Source organism: Stegodyphus dumicola, chromosome X2 (assembly GCF_044657685.1).
Source record: "Stegodyphus dumicola isolate Sdum_Otavi_A_Nest chromosome X2, ASM4465768v1".
In the NCBI taxonomy this organism is placed as follows: Eukaryota; Metazoa; Arthropoda; class Arachnida; order Araneae; family Eresidae; genus Stegodyphus; species Stegodyphus dumicola.
The window spans coordinates 99,861,853-99,881,527 of record NC_140781.1 but is presented as its reverse complement, the minus strand read 5'-3'; the positions used below and the strand labels follow the sequence as shown (position 1 = coordinate 99,881,527).

The following is a 19,675-nucleotide window of genomic DNA, read 5'->3' as shown; positions in this document are numbered from 1 at the left end:
AGGCTCAAATCCGACCATCGTGGTGTTGCAGACAGAAGCGTGACTCAAGACAATTTCATTCCATTCCTTCTTTCATCGCACCATTGGCGTCCACATCCTTCTTTCATCGCACCATTGGCGGCAGAGATGTCTGTGGTTCTGTGTCAAGGGTAGATGAAGCAATAAACGGCTTGCAGACAGACCACTCTGCTGTAAATGCCGTCGAATGGTACGAACAGACACTGGATAATGTGTTACAGACTGAATGTGCTGTGCTATGGTTCATGATGTGACTGAGCGATCTGTCATTGCCATGCGCACGATGTTCCTCCTGTCATCACATGAAGTGGTGCACTGAGGTGGATGTGATCAAACACGTCGGTCCGTTGTTCCCTCCTGCATCCAACGGTCACATATCCGCATTACAGTTGTTTGTTTCGTCCAACACGACTACCGATTTCCCTGAAAGATAATCCACACTCTCGGTAGGCCACTATCCTTCCTCTGTCGAACTCGGATACTTGATCAAATGATGATCACCGTTTACTATGAGGTATAATTGATCATTTAAAAAAAAAAAAAAACACAAGAAAAACACAATTGCAGAATTTGAAATATTCGAAAACTCCATGCCTTAAGTAGCACTTTGAAGTGGCACCACAGGTGCGCCTGACGTGCGTCTGCGCTGAAATTCTAATCATTTGCATATCTCGCCTCCGCTAATGCATGTTGTAAATTTCATGTTATTTGCATGCTTCACTCAGGGTGTTGCATTTACGGTGGCCAGCAATGTACATGATTTTTAAAAAATCTGTTTTTTTTAATCTAATGTTTAATTAATTTTTTTTAATCTAATGTTAATAATTTAATCTAATGTTTAATTAAATGACTCATACATAGCTTCTTTTAACAAAAAAATTAAAAACTTCAGAATTTCACCATGTGCACCATTGCATAGAAAGAAAATAAATAAATAAATAAATAAATAATCGAAATTTGTAACAATTTCTGATTTTTCCAATTTTCAAAACTTTCACAAATTATGAAACAAATTCTTAGCCCTCTTTTAAAACAAAAATTGTAAAAAATATTAATTGGGTAATTTTTTTGATTTAAAAAAATGCTTTAGATATTAAGTAGAAGGAAAAAGCTGCAGTACTGCCTTTGGTACCAAATGACTGGCTTTGAGTTTTTGAAGTTATGATATTGCTATATCTTACTTTTTTTCCTTGCTTTCACATACACTTCTCTAGCATTTGTCTCATTTATTTATTAATCTTCCTCTTGCTAGAAAGAATAACTTGCAAAAAAATGTACACGTTTTCTCCCATTTTATAAATGCTATTTCTTTCTCTCCCCTTCTTTTATACAGCTTTTGCCTTTCCTATTTGTCTTTTTTAAAATAATAAACAATATGTTAGGATTGATAAGCACTTAAAATTATTCATTAAGAAATATACCTCATTTAAATTTTTTTTTCTATTTTATACATTTATACACATCTTTCTTAGCATTTCATTTTAAAAGCTGATTTTCATAATTTTATTGCTACATGCAGTATTATATTCTTCTATTAAAATTTTAATATCCAAAAATGTTATTTGTAGTAAAAAAACATTAAAAAATTTTCAAAGGTAATAAATAAAACACTCACTTTTCACTTTTGTTAAAATATATTAGAGGTGTTTTTACAAGCTTTTATTTAATTCACTCGTATCTATCACTGTGGTCAAAACTCTGACCAACTCTGGTCTTTTAACTATTCCTTGAAAATTCTGCATACACACTCATTGTAAATGACAATATAATGTGGTGAAGCAGTGTTTTTAAATTTTAATTTTGATATCGTAAAACTTAAAGCTGAAATGATTTTTCACACACATCCTTATTTAATGAACTAAAAGTCTCAAAATATTGCTGTGAAGAAACTGATAGTTTCACTCGTGTGTCGGATTTGCACTATGCTTATAGGGTCCCACAAAATTTTCGTAAATATTATGGGGTCCCCACAATAAAAAGTTTAAGAAACCCTGATATAGTTCAACAGCAAAAAGAAATTAAATATTTCTCTCCACAACATTCATGTGCAATTTCACAAAACGAATAATAAAGCATAGAGGGGGATGAAAGCCAACAATTGCGTAAAAACATGGTGCACTTCCTGCTTCAAAATAACCCACAGCCATGTTTCACAATAATGTAATTCTAAAAGTCAACAAACTAGGATACAAGACTAACACACACTCTACTTGCTCAATACAGAGATCCCTCATACCTTGGAAATTCCTTCCTGACCTCCCCTAAAAAACTTTTAAAATTATTCAGTTAAAACATCAGGCAGTTGAAAATTTCACAGCCTTAAAACAGCTGATTCTACCAAAGGTAGCATGGATGAATATGCAACCCATTTCCAAATCATACAAACATTAATAAAAATTAATTTTATCAATCAGGAATGTTTTATATGCCTTTCCTTCTATGGTTGCAGTTCCAGTCTTCATAAAATAAGTCAAATGCAACAATTTATAAAATTGTAGCATTTATTACATTACTAACATAGTAATTATTACATTACTAACACTTTCTTTAAAAACATGATGGTCAACATGTTATGTTTTTATAAAAAATATAGGAAAAAAGTAACTAAATATTCAAAATATTTATTACAGACAGCAAGCAAGCACTTCTTTCAAGAAAGAGAGATGAAAAGTAATAAATTCTGTTGGCATAGCAACAATTCATTTACACATCTTTCACACATTATATACATTACGTTCATTTACGTTATATATGATGAATTAAATGGTGTAAAACTAATTTTTCCCACTAATAGATCTAGATCATGACCAAAAGAATTCAACAAAAATCTGAGTTGTCATCCAAGACAAAGAAACTCGAAGCTACTCGGATCCCTAAAAAAGTTGAATACGACTGTAAGATGTCCTACACCAGCCAGCAATTAACCCTCTGAGCAGCCCGGGTTTTTGGATGTCATGAAGACCTATATTTAAAGAGCCTTTTTGCTAAATTTGTATATTTACCTATTTTAGTTTCTATTATCATGAACTTACATTCATCAAGATGACATTTATATTATTAATGAAAGTTAGAAAACAAAATATCTTAAAAAAATCTGAAAGGTTTCAGATTTTAAATTATGTCCAAAGGGACATTTTTTAAACATTTTGTGCATTACCTTTTTTTATTAAATATCATGTTCTTCGCACTTAAACCATAAATTTCAGTTCAATAGCAATGTTGCAAAATAATTTTAAAATGAGCCAATCTTTAGAATTTCCTATAAACAATTCCGCGCGCTGAAGATAAAAAGGTTTCCCCCCCATACATTGTTGCTATTGCTCACTTTCAAATCGTTGAGTTTGTTACTCAAAAATTCATTAGTTTTATAAAATATGAAATCAATAATAAAACAAATACTAAATTTCGAATTAGGGCTTCCATATTGCCATATTTGCAGTAGGATTACGTCATTCAAAATTCGATGACTCTATGTACCGTTGGTTTTACCACAATGCGAGAAAAATACACACATTTATGCAGATTTTTTTATTATTCAATTTCTTCAAATATAATGCAGGACTCTAACACTTGGTGGCAACAGTTTGAAAAGTGAAACGGACATTTATAATAATTCAACACAAAACGAAAACAATAGTCCTTCAGGGACAAAGACCTTTTGGACTAATTATAAGCTAATTATAATAAGTTACAAAAAATCTCATGACTGAATAAAGCCAGTCATAACGCTCAGAGGGTTAAGAAGCCCCTGTCAAATGTATGGAGTGGCATGTGTCAATTTAAACATCTGTCCAGACATCACCTCTGACGAAAGAAGCACGAAAGGAAAAACAGAAGACTGCTTTTTATACCTAATGCTCTAACAGCACCACCTACATGTTAAATTTTTGTATCTGATAATTCATTTATTATTTGAGTATGTTTTGGTCTAGTATATTCAGTATATTTTGAGAAATATGAAAACAAAAATGTTTAGTCTCTCAGTTGTAAATATTTTTGTGTGTGTGTTTATATATACACAGAAAGAATATATATATATATATATATATATACAGAGAGATATGGTATATAGCATAACAATTAATTTCAACAGCACATGTTAATTGCTTAATTCAGTATATGAATATAAATTCAACTGAGGTTTCCTACACTTAAGAAAGCTAAATAACATTAAATATCTAATAATCTTATGCTGAAGAAGAAAATTATGTATTTTTAATTATCTACTTTTCCCCTTGAAATTTGTTTTGAATCTACACTTAAAATACTAAAGTATTTATGAGGATTTATGAACAAAAGTTTATATCTAAAACTTATTAGAAAATTTCAGCATGATAAATAGAATTTTATCCATGCTTTCGATAGGGGGAAAAAGAGAGTACATGTGTATTTACAAACACTAACCATGTTGAAAGAAACATATAGCATAAAAATCTGAAGGTGGATAGTTATGCAGAAGATGAATATGATTACCTGCTTCTATGTACATGATGTGATGTATGATGCACACTACCATTACGAAACTTTACTGGTTCAAGCAAATTCCTACACATTTGGGTGACTAGGATGAGGCCCTAAATGTGACTTTCGGGAATTTAGATGGCCTGGTCAGTTGTAAAGTCATGTGATTTGACGTCATGAAAGGCACCTGAACTTTCACCCTTCGCGCTGCACTGTGGACACTGGAAGCGAAGAATTCCTACGTTAGTTTGTGCATTGTTCATTACCATTGCACAGTTTTTTTTTTTTCCATTATTCATGTGTTTTTTATTCCTTAACTTAAGCAAACTACTTAAGTCACTTTCAAGATCAGATTGACTGATTACTTATTTGCTTAGTATTTGTTAATAAATATAGCGACCAAACTCTATGCACAGCTAAAATAAATTAAATCATCATGCCTGCAAGAGGTTGCATTCCAGATTGTCCAATTCTGACAATCCAACTACGATGGCACCAATGCATATATATTGGCATAGAAGTTTCCAAAAGATACATTAAAACAGGATTTGTGGATTAAAAAATTTCCAAGTGATCGCACAATGCTGTGTGTGAGAAACATTTTTGAGATGATATCCTTCAGTATGATTATTTACCCCCCCCAAAAAAAAACAGTACTGTTATTCAAGTTTGTACAGGATACCCTAAATTTAAAAACAATGCTTATGCATGCATTTTTTTTTTTTTTTTTTTTTTGTTGTCCAAAATACTTATGTAATCCAACATCTCAGAGAAAAAACAGCCAATATGGATACACATATTTAAACCCCTTAACTGCCGCATATGTACGCCTTGCTTAGCCGATGAGTTAATTGCCCCGGGCATATATATATATGCTCCTCTGAAATACTATCATTTGCTTTCTGCTTTTACCAGCAAAATTATTTGCAAAGCTTTGGAATGCAAAACCACAATGACCTTGAAAATTACCTTCAGAGTATGCATAGGAGGATACTATTTCAGAGAAGAGGGTTTGAGAAATTGGAGAGGGGGATGTTTCTGAAATGGTGAAAGTTATGACTGCATGGTTATTACTCATGTTTCTGTTTGAGTAAAATGTATTTTTTTATTCTGTCTTCCATTTTCGTTTATTGCTTGTAGTAGGTGCTTTTTTTTTTTCTCTGACAGTGATTTGAATTATTTTTTTAATAACTGCTCATGCTTCATATTGTTCCTGAAACTAACCAGTTTGGAGATCAGTGTATGAACCAACATTCCGCAAAAGAAAAGTCAAGAACAAAATCATGGCATCCAACCAATTCTTAAGAAATATGTTTTTCTAGTTATACGGATTTTAGAAGGTATAATACTGAAAACTGATATTACACTTACTGGACTAAAAATAAATTGCTCGAAAACTCCATTTCTGGGGATCTTTTTTATTATACAAATATTATTTTTATTACACTTTTACTCTAAACATTAAATTTTGTATTTCCATTTTTTTTCTTTTATTCATTATTTGTGAAAGTAAACAGTAGAAACTTTTGTAACTATTTCTTAAAATAATACCTATTAATCGTAACTGTAAATGAAAAAAATTACCTTTTATATATGTTTTCCTTAAGTTTTTGGAAATTTAATTATTATCTATTATTAAAATCAAAAGCATCTAAATACTGAATGAAATGCCAATATTCAAATTTGAAACACAGAAAGGTCACGCCTTTTGTGATGTCACTCTGTAGCTAACCAGGCCATGTTCTCCCGTTGGCTGTGCCCTAACCCAATATAATAAGGTGGAAGATAAGCTTGTGCACAGTTGAGTTAGAATAATTAAAATTTTTGAGTAAACATAGTTATGTAATCTGAAGTAATACTTCAAATGCATTTGATCCAAAAGGAATTCAGTGCCATAAAAATGGAAAAAAAAAAAAAAAAAAGATTAACTGAAAGGAAAAGGAACATTCACTGATTGAGCCTGCAATTCGAATCAGAGGGGAAAGCAGGATTTTCATAGCCACTTGTAAAAATAAAATAAATGATTGGGAAAAGGTTGGCTTTACTTAAAATTAAGTAAGAGATCAGTCTTTCATGAAAAACAAACATATTCTAGAATGTGAAATTGGCAGAACATAGCAATTCTCATGTCACTCACCCTAGGAGAGAAAGAATAGTTAATCTTCCATGAACGGGGTGAGTGCGAAACTTGGCGAGTTTTTATTTGGCATGATTTCGATTTGGTTGTGGTTTATGGTTGTATGTTTTCTTGTGGCAAATATAGAGCTTTATTTTGGTGACTGTAATGAGTGCGAGTTTTGAGTAGTAAGATGAATTTTTTTTAATTTAATTTTGAAATACTTTATTTTTAAAAGTTTTACTGCTTAATAGTTGCAGGAGGTTAAACTGTTGTTGGTGGGAGAATGTGGATTTCAGATGAGGTGTAGTTTATAATTTATGAAAATTTTCATTTCGATAACATTTTTTTAGTTTCGTTTCTTGCATGTGGCAACCCAGAGATGTGGAATGTTTAAAGTGTTGAGTGAAAGTGGTTCAGTGTGTTGAATTCTACAACCATAGTAACTTGTACATTTTTGTCAGTTTATGATGCATCCATTGTTAGTGAATTTGAATATGTTTACTTGGTTGAAAATTTTTTTATGCGAGTGAAGACATTTCATATGTATTACCGTATTTGACGGCATATAAGATGCACCCTTATTTAGAGGGCCACACACAAGGAAAAAAAGTTTCAATAGCGTGGTTTCTTTTAGTTTTCTTTCTTTCGTAAAAGCCAAATAAACAATTATTGAATGCAATTACCTTCACGTATAAGACACAGGTAACTTTTTTGAGACCAAATTTAGGAAAAAAAGTGCGTCTTATATGACGTCAAATACGGTATTTTTGTAGCAATTTATTTTTGCATTTTTGTAATTTTTAGTGTCATGTTTGCGACTTGAATTTTTTGTAATTTACACTGCTGGCCATTAAAATTGCAACTCCAGGAACTGATCTGAGCGATGTCACAATCACATGAAAGGAAGAAGAGGTTGGGATATGCAAATGATGAGTATTTCTGGGCATTTGGACAATGCAGGAGGGACAAACAATATCTGAGATGAAAAGTTGTGTAGTGTAATTCTCATTCGGAAAGAGCTTTGTAAGGTCGAAGTTTGCTCAGAATATCATGTTATGCCTCGAATAAGAAGACAAAAAGCTTACCAGCAAGTGTCGGTGTTCGATAGAGGCAGGATCGTTGCCTATCCAGAGCGCGGATTATCGTTCCATGATATCGCCCGTAACACTGGTCGATATCCAACCACTGTCATGGGAATATGGGATCAGTAAGTTGCTGAGGGTCATACTGAACAGCATGCAGGATCTATATGCCCTTCCACGAATAATACCCAAGAGGACAGACATATTGTGAGGTCAGCCCTGCAAAACCATACAATCCCATTACGGACTATTAGAAAATAGGTATGTTTGCAGCATGCCCAGTATCCACTCATACGGTGTACTGATGTTTGCAGTAGTTTGGACTATCAGCATAGAGACCATTACTTCGGCTTCCCTTGATAATGCAACATAGAGAGAGACAGCGACTCTGATACACCGAACGACAAAGCTGGATACAGGAATGGCACAATGCTGTCTTTTCAAACGAGTCCCAGGTTTTGCATGTGGTATTCTGATGGGCATACACGTGTCTGGAGGCTCGGAGGCTATACGACGCCTGCTTGCATTCGATATCAGCATAGGAGCCCTGCACATGGTGTGATGGTTTGTACAGCCATTGGATACACCATACGCACATCTCTAGTTCAGATTGAGAGAAATTTGAAGCAAATCAGCACATTTCTGACATCTTAGGTCCAGTGGCTGTGTCCTATCTTTGGCGCCTGCCAAACACCATCTTCCAACAAGATAATGCAAGACAACATGCTGCAGGTCTTGTTCTGATCTTCCTTGACACACAGGATATTCGACTGCTGCCCTGGTCTGTACTGTCTCCCAATCTGTCACCATTGAAAATATTTGGTCATTGGTTGCTGAGAGACAAGCCTACCACCCCTCTCCAGCTTGATGAAGTGTGGCATAGACTTGAAGTACCATTTAATGAGTTGCCTGTTTCTGCCATCCAAGCCCAGTTCGACTCCATGCCTAACCGTGTAAGGGCCGTTTCACCTGCTATGGGTAACAGCTGTTTCTATTTTCACACCCCTGCAAACCCCCAAACTGCATACAAATTTAATCATTTTGTCTTCATGCCATACTGTTTATTTACATTAAATATCTCTTTTGTATTTACTTTTCTTCATGGTGTTACAATTTCAATGGCAAGCAGCGTATTTTAAATTTATGTACTAGTTTGTAGTAATTTATTCTTGTGTTATATTTAGCGGCATTTTCGTTTGGCGATGTGAAGTTTGACATCGCAAACGAAAAGAGTTTGTTTGGCGCCAACTTATCCCACTTGTGGAAGATTAGCAAAAAGAATAGTAAAGCAGCTTCCTTTCAGTTAAAAGGACTGCAGATTTTTTAGCTGTTTGGCTTATCAGTAAGTTATTTAGTTGTTTCTTTAAATAGCTTTTATCATCTTCTATTGTCCAGTCTGCTGAGGCTATGTGACAGATTGAGAATGGTATTATTCTAAACTTTACTGATGTTTACAAAGAATTTTTAAGAGGTTTTTTGCTATAAAGGTAAAGCTCCTTGTGGAGATGCACATTTCTGAATAATCACCTGTTATTTGCCTTAACGTCGCATTTTGGAAAATTTGCAAGTTTTTAACACCAGCATGACCGCATTTATTTGGTTATGAAATGTGCTGTCACTTAGTACATATTAACACATTATTTAAAATATTTTGTTTCTATAAATTCTTTAATGATCTAAATATCCTAAGGAATAGAAGGTTATGAAAACAAAAAGTAAAATAATTATACAAATCTAGGTTGTAAATTTTTAAATACAGCTTTAACAGCAAGTCCAAAATGCTGTGCCACAAGCAATAGAGTGGAATTTTTAGCAATTAAGGGATGTAGTACAGCTTCACATGCTCACGATTTAAAAGACTATATGTATAATTGAGGTACTTCCATGCAAAATAATTTAGAACAATACCTGCTTGGTCCACTGGATAACAGTTTCATACATATGAATGCTGATATCAATGTTTCTCTTGAATGTAAATATAACTTCCTCTGATGTTGATTTTCTAATTTAAATGCCAAGTGAGTGAATATCATTTTCTAGTACAAGTACTACTGTGCAAATAAATGCATTTCATGCTAGGATAGCAACAACATGGCATTGGGAAATTGGGGAATTATCATTCACAAAAATATTGAATAAACACAGCAAATTATGACCCTAGTGATTCACCAGTATAAAAATGAGACTTAAAGAAGAGTCAATCAAAGATAAATCTTGAAACATTCTGCAGGGGATTTAACCAATTCTGTGGTAATGCATAAGCATGCCTCATCCTAACTTGAATGTTCTGATCAACACTGTGATACTGCTTTCATGGTATTGAACACATGCTAGTACTGTTATAAGCATTTGGTAACAAGGCACAGAATATTTTGTAAGTCATTTTAAGAGGTGAAGCTTATTAAATATTAATGTTAAAAAATACAAGTACATGGTACTGCATCGTGATGATGTGACACATAGCCACCTCCACAGTACTAGAATAAAGCAACCTTTTTACATTCTAAGAGATACCTGCAAGACCATAAAAGAGGTAAGAACTACAGAATGAGAACAATTCCCATCTTCTCAAGAGTCCTTATTTAATGATGATAGACAAAGAAAGGGGGTAACAACCTTTACTCATGCTCTTGCTTTATACATACTGCAAACACGAGCATTACCTCATGGAAAAGTTATCTTTGCTCGTATCATGCAATATAGGTGACAGACATGATTTAGTATTCAACAGTCAGTGGTTGCCTAGATATCACTAAAGGCATGTTTCTCTTTATGTATTTAATTAACCCACAATGATTACTTCATACTTGCCAACCTATGACACTCAAAAATCAGGAGATTTTTTTAAGAAATCAGGAGATTTTTCACAATGTTAAAAAGACTTTTTAAATGATAAAAATATAGTTTTTAATAATGAATTAACTTTAAATAGTTACTAAGTCTTAAATGCAAGCAAAACAAAAATACCTTAGACATAAAAAACATTTTTATTACTTTCATCGTTTTTAAAAAAAAAAAAAAAAAGGCACTTTAATCAGTTTTCATACAAATGTTATGGACAGTGGCAGATTTTGCTCTCGTTAAGAAAGAAACTTCATAATTTTGTTCATAGCAATTGCCACGTAGGCCTGCTTTCGCTAATAAAAGTTTTTCTAATGTGTCATCACTAATATTAGATCTAAATTTAGTTCTCGTTTTCGCAACACTGAAAATCCTCTCACACTCCGCATTACTATCGGGAACTGTCAAGATGGCCAACATAATTCTAGAGAGTTCACTATATTTTAAAATTCCATCAGCACCTTTCAATTTTCCAATTAACCTCCACTGGGTGTCAATCCTAGCTGATTTTATAACTTCATCCAAGTTTTCTAATTGTAAACTGCAAAATTGCGACTGAAGTACATCAGTAGCAACATCAATATCATCATCTTTCATGACTAAACGAAGTAACACAGGAAATCTGTTCAAAAAGTACCTTATATCAGAAAAAGATGCATTTGCTAGAGCAGAAATATCAGCAACTTTAGCATGCAAAATCACTTCATCGTTGACTGGAAATTTATGTAGTGTGTAATCAGATACTCGACAGAAGTAACTTGTAACATGAAGATAAAACTTACTTTTGTTTTCTTCTGAAAGTTCTTCCACTACTTTTGTAGTTGCAGCTCTATTACCAAATCTTCATCTTTCTTCTGATTTTCTGTTTCACCATAAATCACATCATATATAGAATTACAAGACAAAACACAGACTGGTTTTACAAACTTTGATAAAATGTCTTTAAACAGATCATAAATCATTGATTGCAAAACATGAATTAATGGAATTCTGCTTTGTAGAATTGTGTTCAGAACATCGAATGCTGGCAAAATGAATTGTAAAAAAAAGCAAAAAGCTTTGTTAAGGTCCGAAGAAAAAAACATAAATATTCATTCTTCACAAGATAAACTTACAGTAAACGGAAAATGTTTCGTGTGTTGAGCAATTTTTTTTTTTTTATTTTGAGAGAAATTTGTATCAGCTTTACGCTTATATTTTGCAGTATTATTTTGAGAACTGCCAGTTGAATTGCTGAATGATGCAGAAATTACTTTATTTTTCTCAAACCCATTTTTAACAATGGAAGTAGTAACTACATCTTCATTTACTTTAGGTACTTTATAACTTTCAATAGAGCCTTTTATCTTAACTCTCGAAGCATTTACTTCTTCTTTAAAAAAATGCAAGAAGTGGGTTCCATTGATCGAGGATTCTAGATAAGCATTTCTTTAAAGACAACCAGCGTGTACACACGTTTCAAAATTTTTCTCATTTCAGTATTATGCAGCTGTTGGAACTGTTTAAATTTTTCCTTTCTTTTAGAACTCCTTTCAAGATAATAATAAATATCAACAATGTGTTCATCCACATTTAATGGTAAAGAAGCTGCCCTTTTTTCAGCTGCTAAATTTAAGAGGTGACAGGTGCACCTCATAATCTGCAAATCTGAATTTGCCTTTCTTAAGATGCCTGCAACACCAGTCATCAAGCCTACCATTACTGGTGCATTATCGGCACCAAGCGCTAAGCAATTATCCAGAGGGACTGCATTTTATTTTAAAGTTTTAATAATTAGCTGTGCTATATTAAAGCCTCTCGAATGTCCTTCTAAAGTGGGGACAGAAAGTAAACTGCATTCAATTTCTGAAGACTCTGGATTAAAAATAGAAACAACAATTGGATACAGTTTTGAATTGGTATTATTGCTTCCATCCGTAGAGAGGCAGAACGGAGCTGTTTTAATGCAATCAATAACTGAAGATTTATTTTTCAAACCCATTTCTTTAACAATTGCACCTGTTTTGGTCCTTGCACTTGAGTATTTCTTAGCGATTTCACTATCGGGAAATATTTTTCTAAATAAAGCTGCAGCGTGATCCGATGCATTCAGTGGCAGGTTGTGCTCCAGTAAAAAGGCAGAGAACAGACATTCTGCATTAATCACTTTTTGGTCTTTTGTTTCCGAAGAAAAATTTAATTTTTCGTTTTTTCAAAGCAACTCATGTTGTCCTTGTGTTTATGTCTACGCACATGTTTGAAAACATCTGCCCTTCCACCAAGCGAAATCGAAAAATCGCAACGACAGATGGTACACATCGCAAATTTCTAAAACGATAATTTCTAAAACTATTTCCTAAAGGCACGTGTACTCACAAAACTCAGGACAAGATGAACGAAATAGCGAAAGAACATCCAAAGAACGGCCAACAGCCTTGAGCTTGCTTTATGCTCATTGGCTAATATATGCCAGATGACACGCAGTGGAGCTTGATGCCCATTGGAGAACTGGAGAACGACGTTTCTGGATACAGATGCTGTCAATCACAAAGCAGAAGTTCTCATCTGATTCGCAAGGTTTCATTTTAGATATAATCTAGAGAAAATTCAGTTGCTTTCAGACGTCCAAAATCACTTTTATTTGTTCATATAATGAAGTATTAAGCCAAGTTCCATAAAAATCGTGAGAAATATTAAGAATAAGAAAAAGTCGGGAGAAATATACTGTAAATCGGGTTGGCAACTCTGTTACTTGTATTTTAGTTGACAAGTCAAAGTTTATGACAGAACTAGATATGTTTTTCACTGCAATCGGAAAGTTGCATAAACTTAATTAAGTGGAGAAAACATGCAAAGTTCACAAAATAAAACTTTCCATGGAGATTTATCATCAGTTTTCTAGAATATATAAATGGAAAATGTATGACTAATGTTATTTAAATAATGCCAATAAGAACTGCATTCAGAGCTTCCTACTACTTACCCATTACACTTAAACACATTAGAGACTGAATGACCATCAAAAATCCTCCTGTAATTCCAGCAAAACTTTTAGAAAAACGTGGATAAGCTCCCCCATAAAGTTGGTTTAAAAGCAGATAAAGCCCAATCAAAAACTTACTCATGATGCCACCCCAAATACTGACAAAAAATTCCTGTTGCTAGTTAACATATAGATCCATATCAGCACATACATGAACAGTATAACATAGAACACTCCACCTTATACAAAAACAGCTTCAGCCATAGCTAAACAGAACATTGTTGTTTGACTTCTGAATTAGAACATTTCAGTTTAAAAAAATAGCTGTATAAATCAGACAATGAGTTCGATGCAATGAGCATTATTTTCACATATCAATGCGCAAGTTTTCTGCAAATAGAAAGGGCATACTTGTCCCCTAAGCAAAACTCCAGTGTTACCGCACACAACATGCTGTCGGAAACAGCTCCCATACGTACACCCATATATTACCCTTTCTTCAGAAAATGTTCAACATTTTGAGGAGCATGTGAGAAGTATGCAAAATGTGGGCTTCTTAAACAGCCCACAATTTGCTCAGCCTTGCATAAAATATTCCTGTTTCAAGAAGTGGCAATGAAATTGTTTGAATATTTTATGTCCCTTTAATTTGCCTAGTGGATAAACGATTACAATACACTGCTCTTCTGCTATAACAGGCAGTTCCCTACAAAATGCATACTTCTTTTTTTTCCCTCCAGAATTTGTGAAGAAATCAGTACTGTAATTAAAGAGGACTTTTAAAAAAATTCTCCCATAAAGAATATCAGAAAATAACCAAGTTTTTCCCTGCTTCAGTTTTAGGCATACAAAGTATTATGGAAAAATTCCGTGTGTGCTCAAGCAATTTTTAAAATATGCCCTAGAATGACTCCATTTTAACTGAAATGACTCCATTTTCGATAATTTCAGATTCTTCTTGTAATGCTAAATGGTATTTCATAAAGCTGGAAGTATTTAATTCAGAATCAAGTAGTAATAAATACCTGGTACTAGTTAATAATGAATAAATGAACATCACTTATTTATACCACATCACAATACAAAACTCCTCAGGTAGTAAAATGGTATGATCCAGTCATTTAGCTTTTATCACTATTGTCTTTTCTAGCAGACAAACATCATATTGTTTAACTTAATTCACATCAATTATGTTTATTTTACAGAATGAGACTGCTTAAACATTTAAACTCATTAAACACTTGATGACCGAATTTATATTAAAAATTATGACGAAAATGGCCAATTTTTTATACATTTTTATTATAGATCACTAGATGTAGCTTTGTAAGGCACAAAAAAAATTTTTTTCATGAACAAAACAAGATATTTATTATAGTTCATGACATTACCCGAGCTAACTCGGGATTTAATAAAGCAGCCAAAAAACAAAAACAAAAAAAAAAAAAAAAAAAAAAGCACAATCTAGCCCAAAAAGTAATACAGAACTGTAGTCTAGGTTATATTGGGTAATAAGAGATAAAGTAAAAATCAAGTAACTACATTTTACAATCTATAAATGTCATTGACAGTATGGTACAGTCTGACACATGGTGTAACACATAGCGGCACATCACAGTCTGCACAATAATAGTGCCATTACTGCTCAAGGGTAATCACTTCGAGCTGGTAATCACAAAAGCCACTTGGACCCCTCCCACAGCTAAGAAAACAAATACACAGCAGAGTGTCGATTGTCACGTGATATTACGGGTATTAAATATCTGTAAAATTTTCAGCCTGAGTTAACTTGTTCATAGGAAAATCAAAATGGCAAATGAGATTATTCTCGAGATATCTCGGGAACGGTCGTTAAGCGGTTAATGTATATATGAATTAAAAAACTCCATCTAAAATTTATTAAGAGGCACAACTGATTCAGATAAAATCTAATGATTATATTGAAGTTTTATAACAGAAAGACTAAAATAATATATATTATTTTTATGTTCTAATAGTTAATTCTTCCCAAGACCATAGCCTTATGCATACTAGCCCTACAGAGATACCCTACTACTACTACACTTTTTAAATATTTTTTAGCTAAAAACTGCAGTAAAACTGAACTCATGACATATAGACATTTGTTATCTAGTCGACGATGCATAAAATCACTCATCTATCTTGACTGTTTTAAAAGTACACTGCTCAATCCTGCATTAATAATTAAAAAAGTTAGGCTACCTGAATTTTTTAACAATTCTTTAATGTTACTTACATGTCATGAATAAAATACGTCTTTGACAGCCTATAATGCACTGACTGCAAAATTTCTATTGTGCATGCTTCCACCACCATTATATTATTTTTATGTTCTAATAGTTAATTCTTCCCAAGACCATAGCCTTATACATACTAACCCTACAGAGATACCCTACTACTACTAAACTTTTTTAATATTTTTTGGCTATCCAAAGATATGCAGATAAACATTGCACTGCATTAAAACATTTTTAATTTAAATTTTATTCAACAATACAGACTTTTCATACGAGCCGATTACATCATGTATTTTTCTTAAAAAGAGAAACAGAATTTTTTCACGTGTTTAAAATTTTATAACTGTACACATTTTTACTAAGAAACAGCATGATTTTTCAGTTTTTAATTTTAATATGCCTATTTTTAAATTTTTGAAGATTTTAATGGTAAATTCTTCAAAACATTTGTCTAAGTTTTAGAGAGCAAGTTTTATTTTAATCACTATTGAATTTGAAAGCATAACAAAAAATATTATAAGACTTAGTTTGATGAATTAATTTTGAATTTGTTTAGAAGGTTGCACATTTAATTTTACTCAGCAATTAACAGAAATCAAAGTATAATTACACATTGAAAACTTTACTAACCTTGAGAAAAATCCAGACACTCCAAAAGAAATTCATAATTTTTGCTTAATACAATTCTTAATATATTACTTTTAACATAAAATAATTATTAAATATCAAAACAAATATTTTAAAAAGAGAGAGGGAAAAAAAAGAAGAAAAAAAATTTCCCCAACTGCTCTTCTTTCATTTTTTATCTTAAACTATAGAGATGAATTTTATGCCAAGCATTTTAAAGGCAAGCTTCTACATATATAAATCAGTACAGATATTAATTTCTTCCCAACATCAAACATCTCAAGACAGATATATTATTTCATTCCTTCTATCCATTACTAACCCTCCTGGATGAACATACATTTACAATGCTTCAAGTTATAAATTCAGTAATATTTGAAAATAAACACCTTTTGACTGGAATCAGACAGCAAAAATTTTCATCTATTGCTTCCAAAACACCTTACAGCTTTTCGGACACTAAATGTCTTTCTATAAAATGAATATTTTCAGTTGTTTAATTCCACTATGTATAATCGACACAAAGTTACATAATGTTACAAAGTTATAAACATTATGTATGTTATATACAAAGTTATAAATGTCATTGTTAATTTAAAGGAAATCACTAAAATTTAAAGGAAAGAAACACACGAAATATGTTTTTCTGCATATAAGTTCATTATAATTACCTAATTTATACCCATTAAATGACTACATTAATTTATAGCCATAGTTTAAATTAGTGACATGACAAACTTAGTAATTTTTTAAGATACATGCTTTCAAATCTAAATTTTAAAAAATACCATACTTTCAAAGATTATACATATTTTAAATAATTTGAACTCCATATATAAAAAATTATACTTACACCTTTACCAGGCCTTGCCCATGTACAGACAAAACCTTCTTGGCAGGCAATTACAAAGCACTCCTCTCTAAAAACTAATGCAGTTAACCTTTCATGTGCTAATTTCTTGCATATAAGAGGTTCAAGCATTGAAACTTCATCTCTCCGAGGACAGAGAGGTGTTCCTATTAGTTTCACAGGATCATCCAAAACTTTATTTTGGTTGGATTTATTAAGGCTATTTTTATCGGCATTCCTTGAAGCAAGGCTAAAATTTCGCTTATGTTCTTTTTCAGGCTTTTTGTCTTTTTCTAGAGTAGCACTTTTGCTTCCTATACTGAGACTCGCTAATCCAAGATTTCCATCCATCAATGCTGTTTCTTTTGTATAACAGTTAGCTTGTGCATTACCAACACTATTGCATTTACTTAAAGATGGAAGGTGAGTACTTGGACTATTGAGCAACATACTAGTTCTTGTCCTCCCTATTGGCTGCTTTAAAACGTCCTCTGTCAGGTCCCACAGGCACAACTGTGTATCTTGTCCAACAGAGCCGAACCTGTAAGAGGTTATATTTAAGGACTTACTACCAGAAAGGGAATTTCTTGCACATACAGATGGTAGAAGCAAACTGCCTGAGGCAGTTTTACTTCCTGAAGCTAATCCTTTGGAAGATTCACTTACACTATCAGAAGGTAATTGCTGATTCACTTCTTCCTCACTTCCACTTAAATCAAGCCTATCTGAATCAGTATAAGTAAATGCATCAAATGCAACAACACTAACCCATGACTTATGGCCATGGCCTCGAGCAATTACTCTCTTTTCTTGAAATGACCAAACTGTTACTAGGTCATCCTCTCCTCCAGTCACAACGTATTTGCCATCTGGACTCCAACACACACATAATAAACCACCAAAAAAGCTTCTTACAATTCCTACTAGGTCCATAGTGTCATAATTAAAAATCCTTAAGAAGCCATCTTGACTAACTGTTGCAAGATATTTAGAACAAGGAGAAAAAGAAAATTCATTTAAAGCACCAAAACCTATCACCCACCTATAAAGTGGGTTTCTTGTACTTTTTGTTTTACATGTATATACGGCAAAACCTTCTCCTTGCTTAAAAAGTTGATAATGCGGAGGTGTATTGCCACAGGGCAGATCTTCTTTATACACATACATCTGTCCACTGCTATGAGACACTAGAAAGAGGTTCTGGGAACCAGGCACCCACTTCAAGCAGGTTACTTTTGTTTTATCAATTAGCCTCTGAAAAAAATTAAAAATATGAATAAGCAAGCAGCTAAAGAAAAATAAAAGTTTCACTAAAATGACCAACAGAAGTGATTAATGCACAGTTAGCAGATTAAAATAAATAAAAAAATTTCACTCAGAATGCCATATTTAAAGAAAGTAAATGCTAATATCAAGAATATAATAATGAAATCTGATGTACTCAATTAAAATTTGCAGTACCAGTTTCAAAAGTTTTAAGTGCACTTGTTAACAGTCATGCTTATTTGTTAACAATATTACACATACACTTTAATGGTTAAATTTTTCAAAAAATATAGTTAGAAATTCTACAGAAGTAAAACAGTAAGTGCCAGAAGTAATATAAAAAAAAAAAAAAAAACCTGTATCTGACACTTCTCATTTTTAGCATATTTCTGTTAATCATTGCCCTGGGCAAAATTTGAAAAATTAACTGCATTCCTTAAACAAAAACATCTGATAACTAAAACATCAAAGCTTTGACAAAAAACAGCCTAAGTTCAGTCCAATCCCTATGTTAGCAGATTCTCACGAGATGACTTCTGTCCATTATTAGGAAGTGTCCACTACATGGAAGTACATTGGTCTCATACTTCAAGAGTCAGAAACTCTTAGTTAATTGAGGTTTGGCTGTATATTTAAAAAAATTACCCTGCTAAGCACCAGTGCAACATCATGAAAACACGATAAACTAATTTTGTAAAGCAAAATCTGCTTAAATAATTTCATTGGTCTACAACATAACTATCATTAACAATAATTTTCATTATTTTATAACTATAATAATAATATTTATTAGTCTACAACTACCATCAAAAATAATTTTTATATCTTGGAAGACCTAATATCACAGAAACTGCGATTGCACATTTTTCTCAAAATACTCCTGTAGTTCATTATATTAGAGCATATATACAGGATGGTTCAAAACTATATGTCAAAAGCTGAAAGGCAGGTAGAGAAGACCTGATTAAGCAGATTTTGTACACAAATGTGTGTGCAATAATGCTGCATTAAAGTGTTAGCACGCAAAGCAGTACGAATCACAGGAAACTGAAAAGTCAAGTAAAGACAAAAGGGAAAAAAATATTAACAGTTTACAATAGGTGCTTGAAAGAGTGACCACCAACAGCGATACGAGATCAGCAGCAGCGCATGGATTGACGTACATTAGAAAAGACATCAGGCATGTCAAGC

At 32.8% G+C, this 19,675-nt stretch overlaps 1 protein-coding gene across 1 annotated transcript in view; it reads right to left on the bottom strand.

Moving 5' to 3' along the window:
• LOC118192460 (WD repeat-containing protein 20) overlaps nucleotides 1-19,675 on the bottom strand; it is a 77,270-nt gene that overhangs the window by 24,693 nt on the left and 32,902 nt on the right. Inside the window, exon 3 of the mRNA XM_035363439.2 lies at nucleotides 17,222-18,472. Within this exon, the coding sequence (XP_035219330.1) occupies nucleotides 17,222-18,472 (1,251 nt within the window). The remainder of the gene's footprint in view (nucleotides 1-17,221; nucleotides 18,473-19,675) is intronic.